Genomic DNA, 18485 nt, shown 5'->3' with positions numbered 1-18485 from the left:
GCAAAAGTGTTCCCTCTTAATTTGGCATTTTCTTCTTCATAATATTAGCCAGGGTCATGAATGGTGGTAGATGCCTAGCTTTTTTTAGTATGCAGATTATTTTGTGGTCATGTGCAAGATTTTTGCCTGAGAGTCTATTTTAGCAGTAGCTGAAGGTCTAGTAGTAACAGGTCTGCAATAGTTTGTAGATCTCATACCATCGTGAGAAATCTCTGCACTCGGCTAAGAAATCTGCCTTGGCCCTAAACCAAGAAGTGCTCAGCTGGTACAAATGAGAGAGATCACTGGGCTCTTGAGCAAAATCAATTAAAAGAAAGTAAAAAATGACAGTTTACAGCAGGTGGGCCACCAATCTTGCCTTGGCTGCCAGGGTCATCTGTTCTTAACCCCAAGAACAACAAGGTGTTTACTCATAGTCTATAAGGATGGATGATTGTATTTACTTGTCTTAATCTGCATGATTCGCTAGAGCTTGTTCAATGCATGTCAGATTAACTAAATATGACAAAGCCCTCCTAGCACTTACTCAAGCCTCAGAAAGTTCATTATATAAAGGTAGGCAGTTGAAACTTTTATTACTTAGCACTCAGATCTTCTCAGCTTTCTGTACAAATGAAAGCTGTGGGCCTATAATACATTACCAGACAAATGCCTACAAACAGCCACATTTTCAGAAAAAGGTGTGACTAATGAGGGACATTGAAGGCTGGCAATGCTGGTAGTGCTTTTTCTCTTATTTCAATTAAACAAAAAGATGAAAAGGGCACTTAGTAGTCATTAGTCATTTCCATGTCAATTAGCTACCACTACTAATGACTTTTGGCTATATTAAACTGTAATGCAAGCAAAGACATTTAAAAATGATTTTCTCTTCCATTTAAAGGGGCATTTCAGACTAATACTAGAGTTATATGTTTTGTGTTTGGTAACGAGGCATTTTTAGCACAGCATTCTATCTCTCTCCCTCATCCGTATGACAATTTTATATTGTTTTCATGTTTTCGTTTATCAATGTTCCCTAACTACAATACCCAAATACAGTGTACAGTCGTTGGGAATGCCTGTGGTGTCAACCAATCCTGACTGCTAGCCTAGCCACTGATCTACAGGCTAATAAATACAACCAAGCTACCATTAGTGTAACGTTTAACTTGTTTGTTGAATGAAGAAAACAGTGATTCCACATTTAGTCAACACAAAAAAGACACTATAAATAGGTTTTTACCCATGTCTCTAGTGAAAAGGAGCCAAACTGTGGTAAGGCATCTAGATAGCCAGCTAGTTTGCTAACTTTGAGCTAGTTTAAAATACTCTTACATTTATATTAGCTGCTCAATTTTAGCTGTACCTACTGTTTCTATGTACTTCAGTTCTTGATTTTAGCTATACTTAACTCCCGTTGCACATGCTTTAGCTGGCACATTGTGGAGTATATATATACATATACATGGATTTAATTTTATGTTGACACCTGCACCAAAAGAACCTCCTTGTACATACAGAAGAATAGATACTTGTACATTCAGAATAAAGATACTGATTCTGATTTCTGTCCTTTAAGTTATCCGTTTTCTCCATTATAATGATGATAACGATGTCCACAGTTTGCACTACTTTTATTCGGCTTCCTAGCAATAACATTGGCCTTCCTTCTGCATTTGACAACTAAGTAGCTGGCCCTCAAAAATCCATCCTAAAGCATTTGTACTTTTTTAACAAAAGTTCCCCTACCTTCAAAACACTGTATATTATCAGAAAAGGGTTGTCCTAGTTTTTACAACAAAACATCTCACTCTACAGACTACTGCTGCACCACTGTAGTGTGCAAGTGAGCATGTTTACAACAGATGTAGCAATGGTTGCATTTTTCATTTTTGGCCAGAGTGTCTCTTTAAACATCTGTTTCTCCCGAGAATTTCTTACCTCAAGCCATGTTTGAAGCCATACAGATGGAAATGAATGTGAAATGATAGCTGTCTGACGACAAAGTTATGACAGACAGCTGAACGCTTCGCTGTGAGTCAAAGGCAGCAATCACTAACAGCTAGAAAGTGTTTTCTCAAATAATAAGAGACAGAATGATTTCCGAGAACATGTAGAAAAAAAAAACATGCAAAGCAGCTTCCAAGACATTGTAAAATGTGTTTCCCCCCCAGGTTGTTTAATCGTGAAAACTGACTCAGAGCAAAAGAGACAAAAACGATTGGTTAACATTGACCTACAGAGGGTGTTGCGTAACAATGTTCTTGGAACAGCAACCGATCGTTTGCATGTGTGTGTGTGTAAATGGTGTTGGTGGGGAGAAAGGGGGGCAGTAATGAAGTACTACAGGCCAGTGATAACCTCAAGCCTCCCTTTAGGACACTGAGGGCTGAGATGGGGGTCGCTGTATCTGCAATGTCATTTAGTTTTTCCTGCTTAAGTGGACGACACAGAGGTAAACACAGCCTGCGGCTTCCACTGGCCCTGTTTCCAGCCACAGAGTACATGATACTCTACTCGGCTCAAAGCTACCTGTCACTCCTTCCATTACAGCGAAAGGAAACAACCACAGAGCTGATATCCGTCTAACTAAGATATAATGTTCGAGAGGAAGTCCTGTTCACCTGCCAAAGATTGTACGGTGACAGCTTGTCACATGTATAATTTAAGTAACAGAGCGATGGATGGATAATTTGCAGTAAACACCATTGTGTGTTTACTGTTTACACTGTACACAGTAGTGACCGCAGTAATGTCTGTATCATGGGAGAAAGGGATATTTTATAGTGGTTTGATGGTAAAACACATATTAAATAGGGATATAAGCATGCAGCTACCACATATAGAGTTGTATGCAAAAGTTTGTGCACCCCTCGTTGAATTTCTAAGTGAAAGTGAGCACACACCCTTAACAGAGAACTCACCTCTGCACATTTTAGTGCCCAGTTACTGTTTATTTATTAGGGAAAAAATAAAGCATATAGCCTGTGCAGAAGTTATGGCAGCTTTTATATTTTATGTTTTACTTTGTCAATGTTAAAGTCAGCAAAAAACAGACATATTTAAAAGCCATAAGTTCCCTGTAGATGAAGTGTTCACTTATTTTCACTGAAAGTCAACAAAACATGTAACATGTCTTTGCATACTGGGAGGGGTGGGGGAGTGGTCACTGCTGGTGAGATGGACCAAGCGCTGACAGTGTTTTAGAATTCCTCAGAGTGACCGCTTCCTGTTTTGCTACACTTCATTCCTTGCCTTCCAAATCTGCTGCAACACAGCTTTGAGCAGAGTACTTTCGCTCTGTCAAGGACACTGGACTTTTCCAGGCACTGTCACTGTGTCCAGTATTGACCTAGCTTTAACAGGTTGGGGTGGACACGGCAAACAGTTTTGGGGGAAATAACTGTCAAGAGGACATCTTGATTCTATGAAAGGCCTGTTAATGTGAAAGGTTAGGAACAGGACACATCCATATTCTCCCCACACATCTCTTTCAATGGAAAACAATTTGGTTAACAGTGACTTTCTTATTCACCTCATTGTACATGCAAAGATTCTGGGATTGCAGTTTTAAACTGTCAGGCTGCTCCTTCCAAAAATCATTCACATTCACTGGATGCAAATCAGTTGGCCTGTTAACTTTGACAAGAATAACAATACTGTTTTTTATAATGTACAACATTCAAAGGACCATATTATGGAATAACATCACAGTAAAAATGCAAGAAAACGTAAGATTTGGGCCCCTTTAAAGACATGTTTTAATGAGCATGTCAATAGCTTTCAGATTTTCATGAGAATTCCAGATTGTGGCCATGATAGCTACAAGCCAATGCCCTGTTCTCATCTGGGTTTATGAATAACCTATACATTTTGCTTTGATGATCTAAATGATCCGCTTAGAACTCAAGGCCACGAAGACTTTTAAAAAGTAATCATAAGCATCTTAAAATGTATTCTAAATCCTGTAATATGATCACTCATGCTGTTGCATGTCAGGATTTTGGCAGCAGCATTCAGTACATTTGTAATAGCCCTCATGTGTGGGCCAGAAAAGAGAGCATTACACTATCCCAGCCTAGTTAACACAGAAATGTGTGTATTGGCAGCAGAAAGAATGCCACAGTTAATGTTATGGAGCTGATGGTACACATTACTGATATGCTTGTGAAAGTGAGGTCACTGTCAAAAATGACTCCTGAATTCTCAACATAGTTTTGACCTTAAGAGACATGGAGACTAAATATCTTAGTATATCTTCCCTCTGTGCTTCATTTACAATAACGATAATGTCTGTCCTATCTTTGTCGAATTCCATTATGTTAATAAGTCAGAAAGAGACCTAATAGGCCAGTAACAGGTGCTGATGACAGATGTAGCTGTGCATCATCTGCATTCTGAAAGGTATGTTTTGTAGTGGTTTGGTGATAAACTACATAATAAAATAAGAATATAAGCGTGCAGCCTCTACATATACAGTCGTTTACACAGGTTTGCACATCTCTTGTTGAATTTCTAAGCAAAAGTAAGTACACATCCTTTACAGAGATCTCACTTCTGCACATTTTAATGCACAGTATGTAATGTATGATTCACACCTAAATATATAAATTTATATTATGTATATAATATATAACTAAAATAAAATATCATATAATTTAAATAGTTATGGACCCAAGATTGAACTATGGGGGACCCCGCAATATACTACATGACTTCTGAAACCCTAAATACCCAATACCACACAGTTCTAATGACTACATAGTTAGAATCTTAACCAGTCTAAGACTGGGCCAGACTGACCAGCTGACGGTCAAGCAGAATCTTAGCTGTATCAAAAGCTCCACGGATCTAAGAAAACCAAGACAAATATGTCTAACTCTCAGATCTCAGAACATATAATTTAACTGGCTGGACATTAGCTCCTCAACTACTTTGCTTAAGCTGGAGACTTATCTTTACTAGTGGTTCTCTAAATGGTCCTCAGGGCAGGCCTGGGCTATACAATGATATTTAAATTTGTTGTGATAAATTATGTCCCAAAATGTCACAATATGATTTTCTGAGCATATCAGCATATCATCATTACTTAAAAATACTGACCACCTGCATGTTTCACTACAAAGAGAGCATTACTGTATAATTACATATTTTTTTCTGTCCCTGTGTGTTGCAAGTTGTGGGCCATCCAGGGGCCCCTGAGGATCAGTTTGAGAACCACTGGGTTATAGTTACTGAGCACAAGATTTATTTTCTTGCAGGCAGAATCAATTGAGTTCAGGTTATAGGAAAAACAATCAGGGGCTAACAAAATTGCTTTTTAACAACCTCTCTATTCTCATTACACCTCTATGTGGACCATCCCAGATTCAGCAGAGGTGATCTCCACAAGACAGAAGAGCAAGACAAAGAGCCTACAAGAGCAACCAATTGCTTGTAACTACATACCCTACTCAACAAATGTCATCTGAACAAGGCTTATGTAGAATCAACAGCCTCCATGGGTATGTGTTATGCTCCAGTCTTGATGATGCAGTAAGCAGTACATGCTAAGAGGCATTTGACCCTGTGTCCCTTCAGCTAATGCACTCAGCAAACTCACATTTGCACACAGCCCAATGGGACGTACTGAATATAGACTTCTCAAGCAGCCAGTCTTTGAGTACTTGTGCAGTGAGGGCAGGTTAATTGAGATGTTGACAACACGTACTATCAGCATCATCAAAGTTTGCCACATATTATAGTGGTCAGCCATGTATTAGAAAAAATGTAGGCATTAAAAATGATTGAAGTCTAATAGAGGAACTGTGCAGCCTACATATGTCATAATGGCAGTAATAAGATATTTAACTCAGTTTAAATGTGGATCAGTATTGTATTAATGACATACTGCAATCCAGCCCTTGCAAATCTATATGTCCAACGCACAGGTCATTAACTTTGAAAGCTTGACGTGCACGTTCAAGTTCATATGCATTCATAACGGAGGTCACCAGGCACAGTGCAGTGCTGCAAGAGAAAGCAAAAAAGCCTCTGCAGTCTGCCCACAACGCTGCTGACCTCTTTGGAAAAGCAGGCTCTTCAGTGCACTCACTAATCTGCCAAAAAAAGCCTCAAATGTCAGTCCACGTTCGTGCTAACGCCCGTTGGAGGAATATACGCCTCCTTTAACGCTCTTTACGCCTCCTTTAATCGTTATCACCTGAGCTCACGTACCGCTCGAGCTGAGTATGCAAAGCCGGCGGTGGTTACCTCGGTCCAGCGCGCGGCATCGAGCGCCTCTCCCGATGCGATTCCTCGGCTGTCGGCAGCAGCGATGCGTTCTCCGGCGAAGACCCGGTGCGTAAAGAGTCTCGATCACGCACGACGCCTCGCGCCTTAAAAGCAGCCGCTGTCTGTGGAAAGTCTCTGTGGAGCTGTTGCGCTCTGGTGCAGCAGCCGATCTGTCCGGGGTGACATTGGGGGCGTCTCTAGCTCGTTCACGCGCGCGCGTGCACCTCTCCTCCTGCCCCGTCCCGCTGCACAGCACAGTAACAGAGCAGCACAACACAGCTGAATAATGAATGAGCGGGCGGTGCGGCCCAGTCCTGGAGGTTTCTCTCGCGTTCTAGGGCGGTCAGGAACTGATCAGAGACAGCGCGCGCGGCGTTTCGCTCAGGTTACAGTTCTCTATTCAGCTGCGCAACAATCCCCTGCACCCCCTCCCTTCCCCTCCACATCACCCCTCCCGCCACCATCCTGCCTTTGTCCACAGACTACCAAATAGGAACCGGCCGAAACGCGCGTGGTGGGGAGTCAATAGTGGACGCTGGAGGCATTTTCTGTTGTTTTTGCCGGACAATGACAAACGCACACTAGCACACGGTGTCTAGAACAATTGATCTACCAGAGGCGCAGGACCACCTGAAAAAAGGGAAAAGTTTCAGAAACTTGAAGGCATGTGGAGAATGTTTTTGTGTGATGGCATCCACAAATACACAAGGAGCTCTGGCGACATGACAGGAGATTTATTGCTTCCAGAAACTGTTTACATGCCTTCTTCCATGTGTTGGGTTCTCTATCTCTCTCTCTCTCTCTCTCTCTCTCTCTCTCTCTCTCTCTCTGGCTCTTGACTATATTGCAGAGCATTCACAGCTCAGCTTGGGCAGATTGCCCTCTCGTATTACACTACAGTGCCCTCTGAAATGATGTGATAAAGAAGGCTATGAGCAGATGTCCTTGTTGTCTATCAGATTAATCTTACTCTGAAAATGTGAGGGAAATCTCAAACAACCTACACTGTTAGAAATAAAGGTGCTGTGCAGGTACGTTTTTCATCCATCAAGGCACAAACAGCGCAAATGTACTCTTAAAGGTACAACAGTGTTTTAAGGTCTGATTGTGTATTCTAAATAAGTTTTTCCCAGGTGAGAAGTGTGTATTAAAACAGAACAATAAAATAAAAAGCCTGGAGATGAGACGGGGTGTGTGGAGTCAATACAACTTAGAAAATCTAACTTCAATGGATTATGGCCCAATTATGTTCCCTGACTAAAGGTACTGAGATATACCCTTGAGGGTACCACCGCAGATTTCTTTGAAAAACTGAAATTGAGGGGTACTGCCCTAGCGACAGTCTTTTTTCGTGTATAGTACTGTGTAAAGCCAGAGATCCACCCTTTCTTTATCAAATTTCCAGCGAAAAATCAATCAGAAGCCTTAAAAACTAAATATACTGTCAACTTTTGCAGTATTTAGTATGTGCATACTTCACCTTTGTTGCAGCTTCTATTCTTTTCAGGAGACTCAATTTCAGTTTTTCAAAGAAATCTGCAGGGATCTAAAGTTCAGTCTTAGACGATGGGTTTATTTTCTGCTTCTCTTTATCTGAGTAATCCTAAACACATTCAGTGATGTCGAGGCCTTCTTTTATGTCTATTTCCTTTTCTCAGTAAGCGCTTCTTGACAGCTACACATCCTTTCAGACCCATTGTGCTGAGTTGTCTTCTCACAGTGGAAGGATGGACAGAAACACCTGTGGTGATTTTTTTAAAGATAATCTGAAGCAAGTGGATAGTCTTGTATCTAATCTCATTAGAAATATCTCTTGAAAAATGAATAACTTGTACTCTTTGGCCATCTGACTTTTGCACAGTGCTGTATATATGAAAGATTATATACGTACAGCATAGAGAGTGGCCTTCAGCCTGTTTTTGCTTGAATCCCATTGAAAGTCCTGCTCATTTTTTTCATGTTTACTTTAAATGCTTCATTTTGTAATCTGAAATTGTAATGCTACTGGGAAAATAGCATAATGTCTCACAGTTGGCCTACTCTTATACAGGACTAATGGCCCAAACCCTGAAAACAAGCCGAGCTGTCGCATGTCACATGCAATAGCGTTATTCAGTAGCAGAATGTATCGGTTGAACAGACAAGGCATGATTATATCACTAATCATCTGAGGAACACAATGAAGTTATAATAATTGTAGTCTAATAGTGTAGGAAGCAAGCGCAGGGAACACTGTCCAGATGCAAACAAACCATTAAAGTCCTGCTCCATCACTAGATGGATTTGGCAGATGTTTTTGTTGTAGCGATCTTTGAAGAAGTGCAAGACACAAAGTGGCTACAGCTGACCAACAAGAAACAAAACAGAAGATCACTTACCAAATCAAAACTAACATTTCAACATTCCAAAGAGATGTTATCAGTTCACCTTCATGTACGTTCATGGTAGCATCTTGTTTACTGCTGATATTAGCTATTCTTTACGGTATATGTGTCAAAAACAGCTCTAGCACCAGAACAACTTTGTCAGACAGGCTATCTATTGAACATTTTTTATTATTTTTTTTGAGAAACATTTTGTATTTTCCAAACATGCTATGTCCTGCAATGTCTTGACATCAGGCTGTGGCCTATTTCTGACAGCAGTGCACTCATCACTCTACCTAATATAAGGCTGCAATACGATAACAAGACTGTGAACACATTGACAAGAATCCAGGCTTCACATGAACCCAACCAACCTCACTAAAGCACGCATCTGCCTTCTGACAACACAACTTAACCCCCATGCAGACCACATAACTGAATTAAAATCAAACAGCTGGGATGTAACATACACTACAGAGTTGAGCACAAACACCGCCAGCAACTTTAAAGCCTAAACAGTTAAGCATCCTAAGCTAAAGCATACTGCCACGGCAGGCATCAAAAAAGTTTACATTTATTTACTATTTATATCTTACCTTTGATGACTTGATGTGCAGAAATAGAAATTTGCTTTGACATAACCTTTAAAGCTATTTTAGTCAAAGAGCATTTTAAGCAGCAAATTCATAATACACTGATAACAACAACACAATGTTTTTCTTAACACCAACAAGCTTTTCTATTTGGATTTTGCTTTAGAAATGAGTAGAAAACACACATAGTGTATTGGGTCTCATTTTTACACATCTTTCGGGCACATCTTTTGACCACGTATAAAGCTTCAAATTCAAAATATATCAACGGACTGAAAGATTAACTAGGGTAGTGGTGGATAGAAATGGTTGTTAAGCTGTGATTGGAGGGCTACGATTAACAGAATACCATCTTTGTATATATTCTAAGCAATGTATTCTCTTCTGTCACCTCTCTGACAGGCCTGGGTGAGTGTGGAATCTTCTCAGGGCAGGTTAAGTCTATTCATGCCCCAACCCCCCAACCCCCCAGCCCCCCAGCACCGAGACTGGGCCCGATTAAAGATAGATTATTTTTGTGGATCAGTTCCCTTTTAGCCTAGGTATATAACAACAGATCTTCTAGGTCTATAATTGCAATGAAGAATAGATTTATCTATGCTCTGCCCAGAGATTCTTTGTTGTTGTCAACCTGGCTAGCTTGATTAACTACAGGCACATAGTCCAGCTTAGTAACGTAGCAAACTAAAAAACTCAGCATTATATTGTAAATTTAAGCCAAGCTGAATTAGCCTGAATTAACTTTCTGCCAGCGTGTTGTAAAGCTTGTCAAATCTTGCCACAGTTACTACGAAAGAGTGTATTTGTGGGTGGAGCGAGGATTGATCAGTTCTGCCACCAAGCAAGAGTAGACTTATTGTAAGTTGGTTGCCAAGCAATGCAAAAACCAATGATTATTCCGTGAACAGCAAGATTTCTTAATGATTAGGATGGTTATAGATATTAATCAGGACATTTTCAGCTATGTTGATAAAGTTCCAGTTTTAATGTACAGCAGGCGTAGTGTCTAAATATTAGTAATATTGTATTTACTTTATTTAAATTGATATGTTTTTAATCACCTGGCACATTATGGTCATATGTGTACATTCAGATAGTTTTAAATGTGAATCAGGTTTTAGAACTGGAACTATAGATAAGTGCATTAATTCTACCGGTTTAAGCCTATAAACTCTGAGCGTTTGTAATAATTTGTGATGCACCAGCTATTCAAATGTTAAACACTCCCTTAAAAGAAGAACAAAAGCAGGGGAGCGTTTTGCATAAATGTGCAGAGTGTAAACCTGCATGCGCTAGTGACAGATGGCAGTTTGCAGATGCATGAACATTAGACTCACCGGTGGGCTGTGTGAGGGTCTGACTGCAGCTCCAGGGAACAGGCCATTCTCCGCTGTCAGCAACACACAGCGAGCCTTCTCACTGCCTGCAACATAAAACCACACCAATCACACACAGATCATATACAGCCAGGTTAAAATCGTTCAGGTCAATTATCATTAGGATCCTAGCAAACAATTCAATGCAACATCAGATCACAAATTTCACAACACTCTTATTTTATAAGGCTGAGATTTTATACGAGTAGTTTTTAAAGCCAACTGGAGACATAAATAAAGATCTATTTAAACTTAAAAGCAATATTTCGTGTGAAACAGCCTTCTTATTTTGAGCACTAATTTATTAAATATTATTAAACTCAATTATGATCCCAAAACTGATGCATTTAAAATGCCAAATGCATTTTTATCTACTTTTACACATTATACAGTGGAAAAGACATTTTTAGACTTGAAGGGCAATTCCACTCATCTTTTAAAATTTCTGCATGATTCGCTGGAGATGTAAACAAAGTCATTCAGAGTGGTTTTATGTGTAATGTTTCATTGTAATTCATTTCTTTGTGATAGGAACCAGGAGTGTCAACAACATAAATATAGCTATTTTATTCACTCTACAAAACTAACAGTGAACCTACATGTAATTTTGTATATTTTTTTGTTATACAAATATTTTTTTGTATATTGTAATGTTGATGATGGTATAGTAGTCGTAAATCTGTATAAATAATTTTGTAGAATATTATGCCTCAAAACACCCTGCATGTGCCCCTCCATCATGAATATATTGTTAAAAATGCTTTAGACCAACATCTTATCTCAGAATTTTCACAAAACAGTCTCAGGTGTCAGACAGTGTATTCATAACAATTTCATATAATAACCTCCTGTGATGGAGCTTTTAGAGGCATTAAATTCTTCAGACATCTGGTTCCTATCACCACCACTGTGAACAATTCTGGCTCAGTAAGCTTCTCTAGAATGGAGCATTTCACATGTCTTTGTTTATATTTTAACCACGAAATCATGCAGAACATTTGAAAAATCAGTGGACCACTCAGGGCACTACTGGATACATATTTCTGCTAGACTTTATAGCCAGATTAACTTATAATTCCCATACTACTATGAGTTGTTCAGTAACTACTATAAAACTAATGACTGATAGGTTAGAAATCCATTAATGATAGCTCAGGATCTGTGAACAGGCTCTCTATTCACCAGTCACTCTGTATTACATTTGATAAGGCAGTCTACCAATATAGTATTCACAAAGCACTACAGCTTCATTCTCATATGAACTTAATCATCGTTGTTCTTCATTCTTTGTCGCTTTGGCTAAATGTGCTTTATAAATAAACTTGACTACATATTGTCGCTGTGGTAACAAAAGCTTGCAAAGGAAAAAAAAACATTATGTACATTAACACAACAAGACTTTTTTCCCAGGTACTTTTGGACCATTCCTATTGGTCCATTCATCGGTAAATGTTCAGATATCATAAAGGGCAGCTTGGAAAAAAGTCAGAATGTTTTGTTATGACAGCGAGGATATGTTTATAACTGCAAGAAACTGCCTATTTTATTGTATTACAAGTTTGTGGCAGAGAATATTCCTTGCAAGTACTCTCCTGTTTGTGTGAAGAGCTGGAAATGTCTATTTAGAGAAATGTGAGTTGATAAGCAAAGGGCTTAGAAGAGAGGAGGAGTCCTGGGTGAGTTCAACAGCACACAGCTTCTTATGCTGATACTAAAGCAGCCCACACACACACAGGCTCTGACCAGGGGTGAGGAGAATGCAGTGGATATGAAATGCTAGTTCTCATGCATTTTTTCAGGATAAAATGTACTGACTTTGTGGGAAACAGAGAAAGACAGGGCTAACCTAATGTAATATTTTATATTTTACTTTATTTCTGGTAACTGAAGTGAACATTAAGGTTAGAAAATGTGCATTATGGGGCATATTTTTATTACATTTATGTATTATCAGATTATAGTCTGTGTGTTTCTCTGCAAAATTTGGAATTTCACATCAGAATTTGTTATCCCACATTATCCCACATCAAGAATCAAGACCCCTACAGGACCACCACAGAGCAGGTATTGTTTGGGTAGTGGTGCATGATCCACCACTCAAATAATACCTGCTCTGAGGGTCTTGTAGGGGTCCTGACAATTGATGAACTGGGTAAAGATGAAATAGCAAATTATTCAAAGAAACAGGTGGACTACAGTCTGTAATTGTAGAGCTACAAAGTGCAACTAAATGGTAAGTGGAACTGATAAATGGGTGATATCTATACATATACAACCTTATACATATATATAGATGTAAGGTACTTACATACATATAATATACTTACATACATAATAGATAAGGTGTCTGTTATTATTACATATAAATATTTATGTATTTATATATTTACATACAGGACATGTCCTTACATTGTATGAAAAACAAGTGTATGTGTATTTATGTATGAATGCCAGCATGCACACGTTTATATTGTGACTTTTGACATATATTCAAGGTAGAAAATGTAAAATGTAGCTTTAAATGAAAATAAATCTTTCTTCCTGAAACCTGAATACAGTGAATGAATGTGTTTTTTTCTGTTTCACATGATTCACAGTGGTTTAAACCACAGATTGTGCACATCAATTAACAATTCTGCATACACTGATATGCAGCCTTCAATAGGGCTGAATTAGCTTTAGTCAGCACTCTCTCTCAGCCTGCCTTCCAGTGCGTTCGCACACTGTGTGTGTGTAATTGCTGTAGCTCACAGCAAGAGTGTCTGGCACCATCAAACATGTCGATAATAACTGATCTGCAACTGCAGAAAGCGAGATCGCTGTGAATAGACTATTTATATTCTAACCCACATAGCATCACCATCACGAGAAAACCTAGTATGTCCAAATTGTTTATTTCATAAGAGAAAGAAAAGCATTCTTATGTGTTTATATTCAACAAAAGGATTCATAAGCTTTGATAATTGCTAGCATGAAGTACCCTTATGAGCATAGGCTTCTTATTTATTGTTTATTGCTAGTTGTTGTGCTTCCAGTGGTAAATGCTAAACGAAAATGCCTTTCGTCAATTTAAGTGTCTTCAAGACCTCTGTGTTTAATAGCAACCCTTATAATAACACTCTACTGATACGTAATTACCACTGTAAGTGGGTAAGACATAAGAATCAATAAGAGAGAATGTATGATACTGCCATTAACACATCATTTGATCTTGGTGAGTGTTATTGTATTAGCTGGGTAATCAGAACAGATAATCCCAGTCCAATCTAAACATCCTCACCTCAATATTAGCTCACTTCATTACACACAGGATCAATGGGCCAGATTTGATTACACTGTACTGTGTATCTCATATCGCCATCAGTGCCCTGAGGAAACCTTGTAGATATTAAAAACAGCAGCTTTTTAGGAGATTTATGATGATTGTACACTAAGATCTCAAAAAAACATCCTTACTTGTTACATTTGAAGACTTATTATTATGTAACTACATGTATAACAATGCAAACTCACTGAGTTATTCTTTAGTTATCGAGGCATCTAATAAAAGTTTGCCAGGTCATGGATTTTTAAGGGGTTCATCTAAATTTACAAGCAGCAGTACAGGCAGTACGGGTGAAAGAACAGAGAAATGCAAATATGCCCCCCCTGTTTGTGGAAGGGAAGTATGTTATATTAATATCTTTTTGCAAATCAAAGAGAAGGAATTGCAGTGTTGTGTTTGGTCAGTCACAAATTCAACTTCAAATTAGTCATGTTAAATATGTTTGGGTCAGTGTGTTAAAATTTATATGTGGTTTACTGCATCCTTTTTGTGTCTTAATTGCTAATATAGCAAGAATTGTGCTTGAAATTTTGTTTAAAAGACCTTCACTTGTGTAAAGGTTTTAAAATAGTCAATATGATGTAAAATATGATGTCAATGTAAAGGGCAACAGATATGTCAAAAAATTATGTCAAAAACAGAAAAAACGACAAAAATCGAGATACAAGGTTTTGTTTTGACATCAACTATACATATATATATATATGTGAATATGTTGAATATGAAATGTTAGATGTGTTCAAAATGATGAACAGGGGTGTAGATGGTTTCTTAATGACTGAGAAAGCTGTATATCATTGAAAATAAAGTTATAATAAAATTAACATACACAGTGTCTCATATTTGAAAAGCCAATTAAAGTTCAGGCAAAAAAGTTATCATAACTACTATGGCAATTACAGTATATTATTCATTATTTAATGACTTATTGATGACCTTTAGTGTCTTCTGGTGTCTAGTGTAAGTCACTGTAAGTCTACAATGTATAAGATATTATTGACTAAAATAACAGGAATAATTCATAGTGATGCCACAGGTGATTCCAGTGGCTTTTGTGTTTGCTGTATACTGCTGATTCTTTCACTTTTAAAGTGCAATATTATATACTGCAATATTACCCACCCAGACAATAGTAAATTAGCTGTTATTATGTTACATTTCTTCAGTTAGCATTGGTATCTTCCTATTTAGCACGTTTTGGTTGTATGGCACTTCATTGTTTACCTTATTTATTGTTTGTGTCATATAATATCATCACACACACAGTATTGTATTTTGACTGTGCTCAGTCCAAATGCAATTACATTGATGTGCGGAAATAAAGAATACTGAATTTTGAATGTTAATTTTTTAATGCCCAAATCTGATTTTTTTTAATTTGGTCCATGTTTCTCGATCATATCTGTGCACAAATTTGATTTTCAATTGATCAAACCACATTTCCAAAGAGCACATTTTTCCCTTTAATCCTAGTCCTAGACTATATTAAGACTAGTCCTGGACTACATTTTTCCTTTTAATGGAGAAACTCCATTTAGAATGCTGTAATCCAAGACTAGGCTTAATCCCTGTCTAACTTTTAGTCTTTTGGTCATGTGGAACAGATTTTTACTCAAAGAAAATAATATTAAACTTATATTATATGTAAGCCAAAAAGTTTCTACTAACAAATGGGCACTTTTAGATGTCTACCTAAAATACAACTATAAAATTTTATCACTTTAGGTTAATCAGATGTTCTGTGTCATTTTTCCATATCATACTAAATATAGTTGTTGAGCATGGCTTAAATTCCGGATGTACAGATGTATTAGAAATACATCTGTACATCTGGAATGGATGTATTAGAAATGAATTAGCTTTATAGGTTTTTGAAATTTGTACCAGGGTACAACAAACCTCATCAACGGTCTGCCAATATCATTTGATAAAAGGACTTGCCTATAGCAGCCCATGGATTTCATAAAAATTAGTCTGTTAGAGACCAAGACCATGGCACTAACCGTAACGCTTAATAATCTTCTTCTAACCTTGAGCAGATATAGATGACCACAACTGTTGTCAGCCTGTAGGAAGTCAGTACAGAAAGCCTGAGTGGGTGAGCATAGTTTGGCATTGGGCATGCAGTCTGGGGTGATGTGCTAAAGTCAGGCAGAGGAGAGAGCAGAGGAGGCCTGGGTGGAGTTAGTGTTGCTGCACAGGGTGAGAAGGACGCTTACTGACCCAGAATGAAGAAAGAGTGCTAGTACAGTAATGATCTGATGGAGGAGTGAGTTAGAGAAAGAACCATAGCACAGACTCAGGACGGGTAGGCACAGTGAAAAAAATGCTGTTTATTGGACTATGTTTACCATACAAAGGGGAAATAAAGCCACTGTTACAGCATGGCAGCCGGAAGTCCGTACTGAAGAAAGGGTGTGGTGGAGAGAAATATAGAGATAGATAGGTACACAGAGCGATTATAGTAGTCATCTTTTTAAAAAAGAAAAGGAGAAATGGAACAGTTAAAAAATAAATACACTTCAGGTTTACAAAAATACAGCAGAATTCTCAATTAAAAAGCACAGCGGTATCTCATGGCAAGTTGGATATGTCCCATTGAGCTCAGACAGGAGCCACACCACAAATGCTGAGGTTCCACGGCCACATGGGTTCGATTTGGCAGTACGATGCTGAGAAGCTGGGTGCTAGACAACAATCGCCAGCGTCTCACTAAGGGTATGTTGGGGGGGGCTTCTGAAAGTGCTCTTTAAATAACTATACCCGGATAGTTATAATGAGCTCTAGAAGAAGTTTCTACTAGAGTGCTTAGATCATTGTGAGATGGGAGAGAGGGTATTGTTTGGATGCTCCCTCCAACAGCTGAGATGATCTTAAAGCTAGAGAGCACTGCAAAAATGATACATTGGCAAGTAAATGCATCTTAAATGTAAGCAATATGCCTAGTATTTCTTATTATAGGCCAGATTAGCAGACGCAGATTAAGCCTAAGCCGAAACTAAAAAAAATTTCCACAGATGATTCACCATTAGCACTGCAATGTAGTCGAAGAACAGGATTAATAAGTACTGGTCGTCTGAAACTTTCAAACATATTATGAGTTTTAAACCTGTTCCTCTTTTACCTTAATATTTTACTTAATTTTGGCCAAACTGGGTTTAGGCCTAGTGTGAGACTCTTAGTGTTAAATTTCTATTTAGTCTGGCTTAGGGTTTATCAGGGTCTAACTAGCTCTTTAAGTAATTTACTGAAGGGAAATTATAACCATGCCATAAACATGATAGATTATCTCAAGTAATATAGCAGTGTTATGTTGCTATTACCATTAATTATCGTGGCAGATGCATCATGATTGATATCATTGTAGCTAATTAGCATGAGATATAAACTGTATTACTACATTGTCTTACTGCACTGGAAGGTAATTTAACTTATAGCACTATTTGTGAAAACAAGCAAAATCAATCACCAGTGCAGTACAAAATGATTGAATAATAATATATAAGATTTTTACAAAAGTGAGTTAGTTTCCCAGGTCCTGACTCAGCCTAGCTTAGACTAAATATTATTTCAAGTGGTGGTTCTCCACTAGCACTTCAATTTAGTGTAAGACTAGGCCCAATCCACATCCAGGAAAGCCAGATGAATGAGAGATATTAGATATTTTGCCTGCATTTAAGATGCTTTTACTTGCCAATATATATTTTTTTCAGTGTACAAGTTACTTTCCACTTATGGCCATAGTAAATAGGTTTATTGAAGCTATACCTTTTTTTTAAAATGTTTCCTTTGCGAAGCTGAAACTTCTGAAACAGGGACAATGTTTTCAATATCACTGAATTTTCACAGCAGAATCTATCTACATGGCACTACTTGTAGCTGCAACATTGAGAATTTCACACAGAAGTGTTAGCGTTTGAAAATTTGCTAAGCTATGACTTGAACGACTGGCTAATAGTTGTTAGATTTGGCAGTGTCTCTCCTCAAAGATGGATAAAGACTGTGAAAAACATAATTATATATATATATATATAATATCAGAGATTATAATAACTTTCCACACATTTGTATTTACATAGATTGTATTAGTAGCTGCATAATTTGGTTTAACCACAATTGAGTAATAACGATAATAATAATTTGGATGTACAACTTTTCATGGTTCCTTCCTCTTTGCATAATAAAATTAGTGTGAAATATAAAATCCTGCACGTATCCAGGATAGGGTAATGCTATGATAGAGTTTTGGATTTGTTGAGATATTGCATTGCATATTCCAATGGACTTCTGTGGGGCCTTTTTCTCCATGCAAGAGCTGTTGCAGTCAAGTTTGTGCTCAACTAATTTTATAATGCACCTAGTATGTCCCCTAAAACTCACCCCTACCCCACACTGTTTACAGCGTTCTTAAAAACAAAATTAGAAATCCGGTTCACGTAGATTATTTCAGTTTCTACAGAACAGTTGAAATTAATGCTCAATAATATTTCTCAACTGAGCATCATCATATTGTGCGATTCTGAAGCAATATGGCACTAAGTGTTTGTGTTTTCCGAAGACAGAGGAGAGA

At 38.0% G+C, this 18485-nt stretch overlaps 1 protein-coding gene across 3 annotated transcripts in view; it reads right to left on the bottom strand.

Moving 5' to 3' along the window:
• Positions 1-18485, bottom strand: part of LOC118824274 (A-kinase anchor protein 2) — a 146228-nt gene that overhangs the window by 49746 nt on the left and 77997 nt on the right. For all 3 annotated transcript variants that reach the window (XM_036594298.1, XM_036594295.1, XM_036594296.1), the window contains one exon: positions 10552-10637. In XM_036594298.1, the coding sequence (XP_036450191.1) occupies positions 10552-10637 (86 nt within the window). The remainder of the gene's footprint in view (positions 1-10551; positions 10638-18485) is intronic.

This window comes from Colossoma macropomum, unplaced genomic scaffold (assembly GCF_904425465.1).
Source record: "Colossoma macropomum unplaced genomic scaffold, Colossoma_macropomum, whole genome shotgun sequence".
NCBI classification, from domain to species: domain Eukaryota; kingdom Metazoa; phylum Chordata; class Actinopteri; order Characiformes; family Serrasalmidae; genus Colossoma; species Colossoma macropomum.
Note: the sequence above shows the minus strand (reverse complement) of the source record. Positions and strands in the feature narration are given on the sequence as shown.